Source organism: Tupaia chinensis, unplaced genomic scaffold (genome assembly GCF_000334495.1).
Source record: "Tupaia chinensis unplaced genomic scaffold, TupChi_1.0 Scaffold145396_1, whole genome shotgun sequence".
Lineage (NCBI taxonomy): Eukaryota > Metazoa > Chordata > Mammalia > Scandentia > Tupaiidae > Tupaia > Tupaia belangeri.
The window spans coordinates 1,342,472-1,355,754 of NW_006205257.1; the positions used below are offsets into that span (position 1 = coordinate 1,342,472).

A 13,283-nucleotide genomic window follows, 5' to 3' on the forward strand; every position below is an offset into this window, starting at 1 on the left:
GAGGATATGCACTGGAGACCATGGGGAGGAGGTGGGTGTGCATGATCCCGTGACTCCCACTAATGTCTCTCTCACCCTGCAGCCTCTTCGAGCACTACTGCTACTCACAGGGCGGCATGCGCCATAGCTCCTACACCTGCATCTGTGGCAGGTGAGTACACGCCGGATCTCGTGGGCTGAGGGCCAGGGCGGGTCCCCTCTTGCCCCGTTTAGAAGCCCTTGCTTGCTTGCATGCCCACAGCAGTCCAGGCTACCCCAGCTGGAAGTCACTCTTTGTGCCTGAGGTTCTGGGAGCCAAGATTGCCTCTGCCTGCCAGGCCTGGCACTGGGTAAAGGAGGGAGCCCAGCCTGCCCAATGCAGAGGGACTACCTGGTGTCCCTCCCTCCCAACTCCAGCTGGTGGGTCTAGGAGTGCTCGCAGGAAAGCAGCTCTTCCTCGGAACACCACTGGCTCTCGCCCCAAAAGGGCTCATAGGGAGCCCGTGGTTACCGGGTGAGTCCATGGGCGGCTTCTGTGCACAGTGGGAGTAGAGTGTGGAAGGAGCTGGGGAGGTGTGAGAAGCTGCAGTCATGTGGGTGTTTGTGGAGCTGTCGGCTTGGGTGCTCAGGCACCTCCCAGTGGGCGTCAGGGCTCTATGTGGGTGTGCGTGTCACTCTAGTGTATCTGTTTGTGACACACTGTGACTGGGACAGCCCTCCGTATGGGTGTGCAGCTCTGTGTGTGCTCAGCACATGCTCGGCTGTGCTTGGAGGCACACACATGACAGAAATGACCACGAATGTGCATTGCGTGGTCCACAGGGCATGCACAATTGCGTGTGCCTGTGTAGCTGAGTGTGTCCTGCTGATGAGTCTGCACAGGGCGTGGCTTGGCTGTGGGGGCTTCCTCAGCTCCTTGCTCACCCAGCCAGTCCCCTGCCTTGCCCCCACCCCAGCTCTGCCCTGGGGTCTGGCCCCTGCCCTGCCTGGATGGAGCCGGCAGCTCAGCTGGCGTGCACGTCCTCGGCACATGAATAATACATGTGAACATCTCAGTCCTTGGAAGTGTTCTTCTCTGGTGGGTAGAGAGAAAAATCATTATTTCTACTTTTATGATTCCTGAGACTCCCGAGCGGGGCCATAAATATTACACCCAGGTGGGACTTTTCTTTTTTCCTTTGGACAGACTTAAAAGTCCTTTTTTTCTTAAAGGCATCGCTCATTAGGGGAGCTCTGGGGCAGAGGCGCGAGGAGCAGCTGGCCTCCTGCCTCTGCGTTGGTGTGCTGGGGCAGCGCCTAAGACAGGTGCTCTTCCACCGGGCTGATTAGCCCCCTGGAGTAAAGGGCTCCCTTGGGGTCCCTTCCCGAGGCCCTCCCCATGAGCTGCCCATGTCCTAGCCCAGAAGGGCAGGTGCTCACACTCGTGGCTGGGAAGCCCTGAGTGCGGTGCTGCACTGTGACTGCAGGAGTGCCAGGGTTATTCCATCCCTCTACTGTGCCTGGGTGTGGTCCAGCCATCCCTGGGCCTCCACTAGAGGGTAGACAATACTGTCCTGGGGACAGGAGATTAGGGAACCAGCCTCCCAGGGTCTGCTGACTGAGGGTGGGCCATTGACCACCCACCCCTTGCCCTTTGCAGTGGTGAGAACTCGGCTGTGCTGCACTACGGACATGCTGGGGCACCCAACGACCGTACCATCCAGGACGGAGACATGTGGTAAGTGAGGCCTACCCTGGTGCACCAGGGCCCAGCCCTGTGCAAGAACCACCAGGCCAAGGTTGGACTCAGCCTCAAGGCTGACTGGAGCCTCTGGGATCCTGTCCCAGGAGGACTGACCACAGTGTGGAGGCTGGTCTTCTCTGCCAAGGCTGCTGGGCTGTTGGGTGCTTTCTCTGGAGTCTGTGCCCCACAGGGAAGCCCCGAAAAAAGGGTCTCTGTGGTTTTCTGTGGGACCATGGATGGTGGCTCTCTGAGGAGGGTTGCATTGTTCCCCAGCCCTGCCCAGGCTGTCCTCACTCTGCATCAGTGCTGGGAGGGCAGGGTCCTCCCAGACTGGAGCAGGGTAGACCCAGGGAGCCTCCCTCACTCTGAAGCCACCAGCCTCAGCCACAGGACCCCTGGCCATGAGCGGCCATTGATGGAACAGTCAGGTGGGGTACAACCCCCAAGGGGGCTGAGGGCCTTCCCGAGCACGCGTAGCTGAGCTCCAGCCCCTCACAGGTGCTGCAACAAGGCAGAAGCCAGCAGGTCGGGCCCTCCACTAGCCTCTCCTGTTGAAGGAGTTGAGGTCCTGCCTAAGATCCCTAGCATGTAGGGCACAGCCAGTGCTCCGGACGCGCAGGAGGATCTGTGAGCACCCATGATCCAGTCCGGCTCACAGAACTCAGTCACTCGGCCTGTCCTCCTGGCCTCTCCACCACCCAGACATGGGCCAGGGCAGTGCCGGACTACTAAAGGCCACCCAGATGCCGGGGACCCGGGCCCGGCCACAGGCCCCACAGAGCTCCCTTTCTTGGCTGTCAGACACGTTTCTTTCATTGACCAGCAGACCGGGGTGCCCTGCCCTGCCTGTTTTCTTTGGCACCTTCTCATCTGTCGCTGATGCCCCTGAACAAGTTTCCGATGCGCTGCTTCCAGGCAGTGTCGCGGCTTCCTCTCTGGGCGGCGCTGGCTGACTCGGAGGGCATCCCGCAGCAGCCTGCTGCTCTTGCTTCCTGGGCTGGAGCTCGGCGATGGCTGCTCTCTGGTCTGGGCCTGGCCTGACCCAGGCAGGACCCGGCCATGTGGCAGGATGCCCAGGCATCCCCAGACCACATCCACGAGGGGCGTGAGCACACATGCACAGACCTCCAGGCCCAGAGAGATGCCGTGCTCTGAGCTGTCATTGCCGTGCCCTGGGAACTCACGCAGTCCAGGGATCTGCCCATCCACTGGGCACCCAGACCTGCAACTGGCCACAGACTGCTCACCCAGAGTTCATAGTAAAACATGATGTTCTGGCTGAGGCCACCGTTGGGGGCGCCCTGCTCAGCCTTCCGAAGAGACAGTCCCATTCGTCCCTCTCTAAGCCTCAGTGTCCATCCATGAGTGGCAGTAGCAGATGCATCGTGACAGCAGAAGGGATGCTGCAGTAGGGGATCAGCCACCGTCCTCCGCTCTGCCAGCTGAGCTATGGAGGGATACTGAAGAGAGCAGAGCCAGCGTGCTCTGCCCAAGGGCCAGCACCAGCTTGGGCTGGAAGCATGCAGAAGAGGGACACCCATTGTGGCCATAGAGGCGGGCCAGGACACTGCCATTCACACCACCCACCTAGCTGTGAGCTGGCCCTCAGTGTCCACTTCCTCAGCCTGCCTGACCACACCAACTCCACACACCCATCTCACCCCCAGGCCACGGTGAGCTCCACAAACTGTGGGCCGCTGCCCAGCCTGCAGTGTTGTGCTATGCTGCCTCTGGGTGGTGGACTTGCTTAGGCGGTGGCTGGGCCCTGCTCTACCCAGGGCCTGGAGGGTCCAGCCGAGCTCAGTTGCCCGCCTGGAGGCCCGAGAGCCAGGGAGAACAGTGACCCTAACAGAGTTCTTCCCGAAAGTCTCTTTCGACTCTCTCACCCAACCTCCGCTCAGATCCTAGGAGGTGGGGACCTCACTCCCCACACTCCAGAGTATGGGCAAGACAAGACACAGGAGGGCCCCAGCCCAGGTGCAGCAGAGGGATTTGGAGAGGGGCCTGGCTGCCTCAAACTTGGCTCAGCTGGAGCTCAGGGAAAGGGGTGGGGAACCCTGCCCCCTGGGCCATGGCTGAGCCCCTGGGGGTCCCAGAGAGACCACTTGGCCTCTGCAGGAGCCTTCACCTTCCATAATTTTTCTAGTGCTCCGTGGCCCATTCTAGCTGGGCCAGAAGGACGGGACCCAGGACCGCAGTCTCAGGGCAGAGACAGACCTGGTGAGGCCCTCATCCCATGAGGGGCCAGGTCCAGCTGTATTCCTGGCTGGGGTGGCCCCTGACCTGGGGCCTCCACACAACCCTGATGCCGGGGCCTCGGCCTCTGACACAGCACACGGCACCTGAGTCTCTGGTTGCAGCTGTAGAGACAGGAGGGATCCAAAGAAGCCCAGGGATGTTCGTGCCAAGCCCAAATTGGTGCTTTTATTTTTCTAGTGCTAACTTTGAAATGTAGCCAGTAGAATAATTATGAGTTTATTATAGTCAATTTATTATGCAGCATTTAGAACAACATGTTTTGCTGATTGCTGCTACTGCCAGATTGCCAGAGGCATTTATAATCCATTGTTTTATTGAAATTGATCTGCCGAGCGCCTACTGCATTCGGTAAATAATAAATCACTCTGTTATCCCAACATAAAAGCCACGATACGTCATCAGAAGATGTGAAACCCAGATCCGAACAGAGTGCAGAATCTTCTCCTAAGCTGAGTGCCTCCAGCCGGAGCCTTTGCATTGCACGCACCTGGGCAGGGCGGGCTCTGGGCCCCAGCCCTTTGACACTGTCCCAGCGGTATTCCCACGCTGACTAATGGAGCTCTTTGGGGAGGCAGAGCTGGCCTAGAGCAGACTTCATTGGAGAAGGTGGGAGCTGCTGAGGGTAGACCAGCCTCTTCTGTCCCTCTCTCACAGTCCCACTGTGGCCACCCTCCTCCCAGTAGTCTCTTTTTTTTAAAATGTTTTTTTTTTTTTGGAGAGATTTTCACTGTAGGGTGCGTGCGCTCGCCAGACAGACAGAGAGAGACATAGAGACAGAAAGCGAGAAATCACCCCCCAGGGGGGATGGTCACGCCGCAATCCCTTCTCTTCCATTCTCCTCTCGGGATCTTGGGCACGCACGCACACGCGCCCGGCGTGCGTTTTAAGCCACCGGGTCCGGGACACGAACCGCGGCCGACTACGTGGGAGTCCAGTGACATAGCCATTACGCTAACTGCTGGTTCCCCCAGTAGTCTCTTTTTTTTAAAATGTTTTTTTTTTTTGGAGAGATTTTCACTGTAGGGTGCGTGCGCTCGCCAGACAGACAGAGAGAGACATAGAGACAGAAAGCGAGAAATCACCCCCCAGGGGGGATGGTCACGCCGCAATCCCTTCTCTTCCATTCTCCTCTCGGGATCTTGGGCACGCACGCACACGCGCCCGGCGTGCGTTTTAAGCCACCGGGTCCGGGACACGAACCGCGGCCGACTACGTGGGAGTCCAGTGACATAGCCATTACGCTAACTGCTGGTTCCCCCAGTAGTCTCTTATATTTACATGCATGCGTGCCTGTGCATGCACAGGGCCTCAATCTGTGCTGTGTGCTAATGAGCACGGCTTAAGTCTCTGCCTCCTCTCTAGCTGCGTGGTCACCCCTCTGAGCCTCAGAGGTCTCAAGGATGATAAATACGAAGTGCTGAGCATGGGCCTGGCACAATGTGGGCCCTTGGCGGGTGACAGCTGCAGCAGCAGTGGTCACACAGGTGCCAAGCAGACCAGGACCTCTCCTCCCTGCTCTGCAGACCTCTAAGGCCTCCTTTCTAGCAGCAGGTTTCATGGCAGCATGTGGGCTGGGTCTGGGTTACTCATAGACAGCTCTCTAGCTGCCTGGCCTACCTGTCAGTGTCTTCAGCACCAGCAGTGCCAGGTGGAGCTTGAGGCCGGTCAGGCTCACCTCCCACTCCTCCGTCCTTTCAGAGCTGGGACCGTTGGCCACAGTCATCGCCTGTGGAGTCTGTAAAGTGGACACTCTGGCTCCTACTTCAGAGCAACCTGGCCAGCCGAGAACTGAAAGGGACATTCTGAGAGTCCATTCCTCAGTGCCAGGCCGGTGGCCCCTGAGGCCCCCTCCCATGGATCAGGAATGGGTCCTGCCCCACTGCTCTGTGCTGATCCAAGAGTGGGGAATGGGACGTTGCTGTAACTTCAAATCCTTGGGGTCCTCCCGCTCAGTTTCTTCAGCGTGTGAGGCCTTGTATGGGGCTTGCAGATGTGAAGGCTCTTGGCTCCCAGCCTGTCCTGTTGTGCCCCTGGGACTCATCGTGAACCCCAAGAGCAAGCTGCTGTTCCAGAGAAGCCATTCGCGGCTGTTCATCTTCCTTTTAGGGCAAATAGGCAGATCCTCTAAAACGGTTTTCAGTGTGTCCCCACAAAGGATGGTGTCTAAGCTTATGGGAGGCCTTTCCTAAAAGGGAGCCTCAGGAGACCCCTCCCAACTCATTTCAGCCCCATGCCAGTAGGTGTGAGCTCAGATGTGACCAGGACTTGGTACCCTGCCTGGGGCTGTATGCACTGCCCTGTCCTCCCCCAGCCAGCCTGTGTTGTGGGCAGGAGTCCCTGCAGGCTGATGGAAATGCTGACAGCCAGCATGCTGCCCATGGCCACCAGGGTGCGCCATCGCCCATGTTTAAACCCACAGGGAGCTGAAGGCCCAGAGCTAGACCCACGCCCGCGCTGGACTCCCCATTTGAGGCCTGCCTTTCAGCACTCCGTACCTCCCTGGCCCCCTGGATGGGTGACCCCATGGGGCAGAGGTGAGGAGGGGTCCAGGCCGTGCCTCTGGTGTGCTGTGCTTCGGAAAGCAGCTGGGACACTCCTCCTCACATGCTCCTACCTGTCACACAACCAAATCGGGTGGGGAGGTAGGAGAAGAGGGAGCCCTGTGACTCCTCTCAGAACCTTCTAGACCATGGATGGGCCCAAGGATGCCCCTGACCTGAGTTGCGTAACTGCAAGCAGGATGTGGCTGGTGGACGTTGAAGCAGACCTTCCAGTGCTGGCCAGAAGAGGGCAGTGTTGCCTCAGGACACATGGACCGGGCCTCCCCCTCTGCTTGGTGGTGAGGTTCAGTGCTGTCCCTGGGCGTGGAGGAGGGCGGTCAGCCCAGCCAGGGAGGAGAGACCTGTCCCAGGCCTCATGCTCGGCAGCTTGCCAGTGTCCCCTTCCCCCTTCTCCTCCTTCCCCACAATGGGTCTGGGGCCCCACCTGTCTCTGTGTCCGGGTAACGGCCAGTCTGAAGCTCCTGCTGATGGCAGAGGTGGGGACACAGCCCACAGTCCCCAAAGCTCTGCTGCTCTTTGCCCAGAGAAGCCCAGGCTGCCAGTTTCATACCAGGAGAGCACTTGGAGACTGGTTGAACTATGGCTGACACAGGGTGCTGCACCCACAGACTGTCACATCCCCAAGCAGAGTGGCCTCAGCCCTGTCCCCACAGCTGTCTCCATCACAGACATGCCAGACCCTCAGCCCTGCAGGCAATGGGGTACCCACTGGCATCCCTATGGCATCCCTTACGCTCTGTTGGCTGGGCTAGGCTGGGAAGATTCTGCCCACTCCTGGTGGGCTTCTTGGTCCAAGGCTGCCTGATGGTTGCACTGTGGCCCCCGTGGGGGAAGGGGAGACGTACTTGGGGGCTTTTCCCAGCTGAGACAAGGGATCCCATCGAGCCACACTTCACTGGTGCCCGATACCTTGGTAGGCTTCCGAATGTGTTGCCCCCCCCTCTCCCCCCCAGGGCCTGCTCCCCACTGCCAGGCTCAGCCCAGACCCTCTCTCCCTGTTTCCTTGGAGGGACACTGGACTGTCACCAGCCAGCTCAATCACCATCTTGAGCTTTTCACGACCTTAATAAGGTGCCCAGTCTTTGGGGCAAGAGGACACTCTCAAGAGGACACAGGCTCTAGCAGCTACCCATCTAGGCCAGCTGGCCGTGCCTTCAACGTCCCTTGCCAGGAGTAGCCCCTATTGTATTCGAATCCCGTGCTCACATGCATAGACGCACCCTGATTACACACAGACGCCTTGCCACCTGCTTTCTGTCTGGCCCCCTGAGTTTGCTAGTGCTTCCTGGCTACTCCCACATGGTTGATGTCATGACCCACAGCTTGAAAATCACCCGTCCAGACGGCCCGGGTGCTCGCAGACATCATGAGACACTGGTCATCAGGAAAGTGAAATGAGCCATGTGCCGGGCGCGTGATGTCAACTCCCTCCCTCCCGCCCCCACAGAGGCCAAAGCCCTGACACTGGCCCTTGCCCCACTGGATTTTAGTGGCCACAGGCCCATGGGATGGGCGGCAGATGTGTCCCACCCGCCTCTTGGGCAGGAGACCATGGCCTTGGCCCTGCCGAGCATGCTGCTTCTCACCGCGTCATCTGTGAGATGGTAATGCCACTTCACTCCAGATACACTCTGGTCACCAAGTGCTCAGGGGATGCTGGCTCTGGGCACTAGGGAGCTGGAAGCTGCTGCTGTCATGAGCTGGTGACAAGGGTGGCTTTGCTGTCTGGCCTGGAGCAGGAAAGCTTGGGAGTAGCTACCCCGTGCCTGGATTGAGTGGGGCGGAGATGGCCGGGAAAGCACTGGGGGAGAAGCCCACTTGGTGGGTCAGCCTGTGGCACCAGGAGGCCATGAGGACCCCAAGGGGTGGCCTTCACCTCTGTTGGCCACCCCTGGAGCTTGGCACACTATGGGAGTGGGCAGCTGGCCCATGCACCAGGGAGACCAGAGCTGTCACCTTGTCTGCCGGGACTGCCCACCGTGGCAGATGGACGGAAAGTGGCCCGCGTGTCTTCCTTTCTGTCTCACACTGAGGTCTGAAGGGAAGCAGAGCTTCCTGCTGCTCAGAAATCCCCCAGCCTGGCCCAGGACACCGACTGGGATACTCTGGCGTGTGAAATGCCCCTGCAGACCTGAATCCCCATGCCTGTGAAGTGTCAGTCATGGGCGAGAAGCGGCCAAGACCTGTGCCCATCCTCGAGATGAGAGTGAAGTTGCAGACCAAGTACAAAGCGGCCCTCGTAGAACACATTGCACCATTTCCCCAAAACTGTCCCCAAGCCTCTGTCGCTGGCTGAACAGCTCGGAGGCCTTCTGCCTATGAGCTGGCGGTCCCTGCCGTGGGGCCGAGGGAGTGGAGGGGCGCCCTGGAGGGTCTGGGTGGGCCAGTGATGGCAGGTAGCCTGGGCCTGCAGCTGCCCTAGAAGAGCCAGCGGAGGACAGAGCCTGCCCATCGCAGCCAGAGCTGCGCCATGCGAACACAGCCAGGCGCTGAGACGCCAGCACAGCGCTCGGGCGGTGTACGCTCTCCCCAGATGGCTTCCATTATCCCGCAGATCCACTCGGCCAAGATGGTGGTGTCCCTGGTGGGGGTCCCCAGACAGCCAGGAAGGAGGGATCCTGTGTTCTCGACGGAGCCAAAGCATGACGGAATTCTCTGTCGTCAGTCTGTATCCCGAAAACAGATGAAGTGGACACAGAGGAGTTGGGGGGAAATGATTTATAAAAGAGATGGCTTTCGGCCCTGGATTCCATAAGGGCCCGAATCTGAATAATTTGTGTGTGTAGCAACTCTGAGGGGGGTTAAAAAAAAAAGAGAGAGAGAGAGAGAAAAAGATAGGGAACTGAGAGCACGGAAATAGACTTCAGCCCTGGGCCAGGCACTGTGGGACAGCGGGGAGCTGGCTGGGCGTGTACTTCCTTCTCCAGAAAGCGGATGATTTGAAAACAGAAAATACAGTTGAAATCTCCGATCTGGGAGCTCCAGCCAGACTGGCTGAGGAAATCCCAGCACCCACTCCCCCAGGTCCTCTGTTCTGTTGAGGTGCATTTGGAGAACTCGGCTAGAGTCCGATCTGCCCTGGAAAAGTCTTGTTTTTACCGTTCTAGATGATTCCAGCCTTTGGCGTGCTCCTGTGGGCTATTTGTTTATTTTTGGAGAGGTTTTTGCTATAGGGCACGTGCGCTCGCCAGAAAAATAGAGACAGACAGAAAACAAGAAATCACCCCCTGGGGGGATGGTCACACCGCAATCCCTTCTCCTCCATTCTCCTCTCAGGACTTTGTACATACGTGCACACGTGCACATGCACCCGGCATGAGTTTAAGCCACCAGGTCCGGGACTCGAACTGCAGTCGACTACATAGGAGTCCAGCGACATAGCCATTATGCCAACTGCTGGTCCCTGTTGTAAACTATTCTTAAATAGTTTTAAACTACTTTTAAACGGTTCCATGTCTTTTCATTAATTAATTTTAAGTTTTTGCTATAGGGCATGTGTAAATACACATGCTGGAGAGAGAGACAAGTGAGAGGGAAAATAAGAAATCACCCCCCAGGGGATGGCCACGCACAATCCCGTCTCCATTTTCCTCCTGGGGTTTTGGGGACACACTTGCACACCCAGCAGGATTTTCAAGCCTCCTGGACTTGAACCACAGTCGACCCTGCGGGAATCTAGTGCCTTAACCGCCACCACCTGCTGGCTCCAGTTGCATGTCTTTGTAGATCAGCACAGCCCAGTAGAACTTTCTGCCCCAGGGTGTTGCAGTAGGTCCCTCAAATGTGGCCCTTCCTGGCATCTGTGCCCCCACACTCCTGGCCCTGTCCCATCTGCCCAGGCCATTCTCGGATGTTGTAAACAAACAGACCACAAACCATTTTCCTTTGTCATCTCCAAGGAGCACAAATTAAAATGCCCTACTTTTCTGGGTGAGACTGTGGCCCCATGTAGCTCCACTCCCGACTGCTGCCTGCATGTGTGTGGTCTCCCGAGGACACGGACCTGCAGCCGTGGTACTGTGCCCGTTTTCAAGGTGGGAAAACTGAGGCCCTGAAGGCTGAGTGCGGGAGCCCTTTACTGTCCTTGGCCTTGGGGCTTTGCTGGACCAGTGTTCAATACCTTGGTTTCCCTTCAGTGTAGGACTTAGATGTGGTCCTCCGTCCGTCCTGGTCAGCTCTGGGGGGAGTGTGCCCCATGCAGGACAAAACCCGCAGGCAGCTGTTGGTCCAGACATCCCACTGTACCCGGAGCCTCCCAGGGAGCCGAGGCCGGGGCGTGTCTGCTCAAGCCCTCTCTGTTTCATCATTCTCTCACAACTGGGCTTGGCTTTGTCACTTTCAGGTGAGGCCTCTGTGGCCTCCTGCAGGCAAAGTCCATCCCCCCACACACACCCCAGAATCTGTGACTTTGACCCAACCTGAAGTTCCTTGTCATGCTTGGGGGAGAGCTTTGCCAGCCCCCAAGGGTCACCTGAGATGTTATCTGGTGCCTTTTGCCCTGTTGACACTGTTTATGGTGTTTTGCAATCAGAAAAGACAAGAGATTAAGAAGTGCCCAGCTGGGGACTTTGGATTCCAGCAAAGCATCTGGGAACCCTGCACCTTCAAGTTTTTCCTTTAAAAAAGTCGGTTTCCTGGTTGTAGATGGTGTTGCTGTCAGTCATGTGACCTAACACCTTGCTTCATACCCAGGGCCAGGGTCTCCCTCCCTCTGCTGTCCCAAAGGCAGGCACAGAGGCAGATCTGGGGTGTTTGTTGAGTGGCTGCATTTACAGTTAGTTTGGCTTTGGGTGAGAGGCCTGGAAAGGAAGCCGTGGCTGTGCCCGGGCTCAGATCTGCCAGCTCTGACTCTTTGTGTGGCTGCAGTGAGACCCCCATGAAGGGTAGAAGCCGAGGATGGGACCAGATGCTAAGCAGGGCTAGACTCCAGCCAGTCCAAGAGGGCTGCTCCCACCTCCCCAGCCTGCCTGGCTCTGGTCACCTGGCCCCAGGGATGAGTGGAACCCAGGGCTGGGGCTGGACCAGCACTCCTCAGCCAGTTCGATGCCCATCTGCATGATGAAGGCACTGGCAGGCTGGTGGTCCCGCACTGTGCCTGCTGTCTGCGGGGCACTGGGGTGAACGAGGTGGAAGGTAGTGCTGCTATGTGCACCTACCTGTTCTCTCCCCTTGCGCCTCCCCCCGTCCGCTTTGCTGACCCTGTGCAGGAGGGAGCCAAGCCTGGACTCCGCAGCCCTTCACACGTCCTGGCTCGTTCCACCTCAGAGGGGGAGCAGGGCAGGGATCTTATCTGCTCTTGACTGGGGAGGGCCCCAAGGCCCTCCATGCAGCACGGTTGGCCCTGCTCAACCCCAGTGTGCTGACCTGGGCCCCTGATCACAGGGCATCCAGGTGGCAGACACAGCTGCCGGGACCCTGACTCAGCAGCCTCCTGACCCACCACTGTCCTCCTCTCTACTGGCCCCCCTGGCTCTGCAGCCTCTCCTACCCCCTGCCTGTTCCCTGCTCTGCCACCTGCGGATGCAGGGGCGCCAGGCCCACGGGGGAGTGGAGTCAGTGACAGCACTGTCCAAGCTCCCCAGAGTAGGAGTGGCTGACTAGGCCCAGGAACGCCCTACTGGACATGAAGCTGTCCCCTGCCCCAGTGGGGAGAGGGGTCATGTCAAATGTTTCTCTGGCCAGGGGGACCCGAGAGCTGGAGTAGAGCCAGAAGCCCCAGTGCACAACTCAGCCCACATTCCTGTTGGGCGCCTCCACCGTCTCAGGACCCCCGCCCAGCTCCTCCCTCCTCCTTTCCCTCCCAGGAGCGCTTTCTCAGCTGCGCTGGGTGCCTGGGTCTGGGCAGACCTGGGGTGGGGGGAGGGGATGCTTATATGGAGGCCAGGCGGCTGGGATGTCTCTGCCTCAGCCTGGTTCTCCAAGTGAGTCTCCACAGCTGGGCCTGCAGAGACCAGGGGCTGACTTCCCTGCCCAGGCTGAGCCCTGAAGCCATTTTTCCCTGGGGACAGAGGTGTCCAGATGACTCTGGGCTTCTGTGCTGCTCATGCACCTGTGGGAGCTCCCAGGGTAGGAAGGAGCTCTGACTCTGGTCATGTGGCGGGATGGGATGGCCTGAGCCTCCTGTTGCACCCAGACTGAGGAAAGCTGCCCTAGGTCCCAAGGGAAGGAGCAGTGGAACCCCCAAATCCCTACTGGCCTCATGCCCTTGTCTCCCCACAGCCTATTCGACATGGGCGGGGAGTATTACTGCTTCTCCTCCGACATCACCTGCTCCTTTCCTGCCAACGGCAAGTTCACCACGGACCAGAAGGCCATCTACGAGGCCGTGCTGCGGAGCTGCCGTGCCGTCATGAGCGCCATGAAGCCAGGTGAGGGCGCGGGGCCGGGCCTGCGGGGAGGACCCACGGGGGCTGGAGAGGGTGGGCGCCGTGTGGCAGGAGCTATAGGACGTGGGTCCTGCAGCACTCTGGGACTAGAGTCTGCCCCCCCTCCATTGCTCGACCGTAAGATTCTGGGTGGAGTCAGGTCTCCAGGGCCACTTCTAGGAAACAGGCTGACCCCCGAGCAGGGCTGGGAATCGAGGAGCTCAGCTCAGGCTCACCCTGTGTCCCACTCACCTTGTTCACTGTGTCCTCCCAGCCACATTGGCCACTAAGACGCCAGGGTGTCCCCTGCCCTGCCTCAAAGCAGAATCCACTCCGGGGGGGGGGGGCCTAGGGGGGTTTTGGACATTGGCACAGGTAAAATATCAAAGCAAATCC

General features: G+C 58.8%; 1 protein-coding gene across 1 annotated transcript in view; it reads left to right on the forward strand.

Annotated features, from left to right (window-relative positions):
- The window catches only part of PEPD (peptidase D), a 170,469-nt gene that overhangs the window by 139,824 nt on the left and 17,362 nt on the right, over positions 1-13,283 (forward strand). Inside the window, exons 10-12 of the mRNA XM_006167978.2 lie at positions 83-151; positions 1,619-1,696; positions 12,742-12,890. Of these exons, the coding sequence (XP_006168040.1) occupies positions 83-151; positions 1,619-1,696; positions 12,742-12,890 (296 nt within the window). The remainder of the gene's footprint in view (positions 1-82; positions 152-1,618; positions 1,697-12,741; positions 12,891-13,283) is intronic.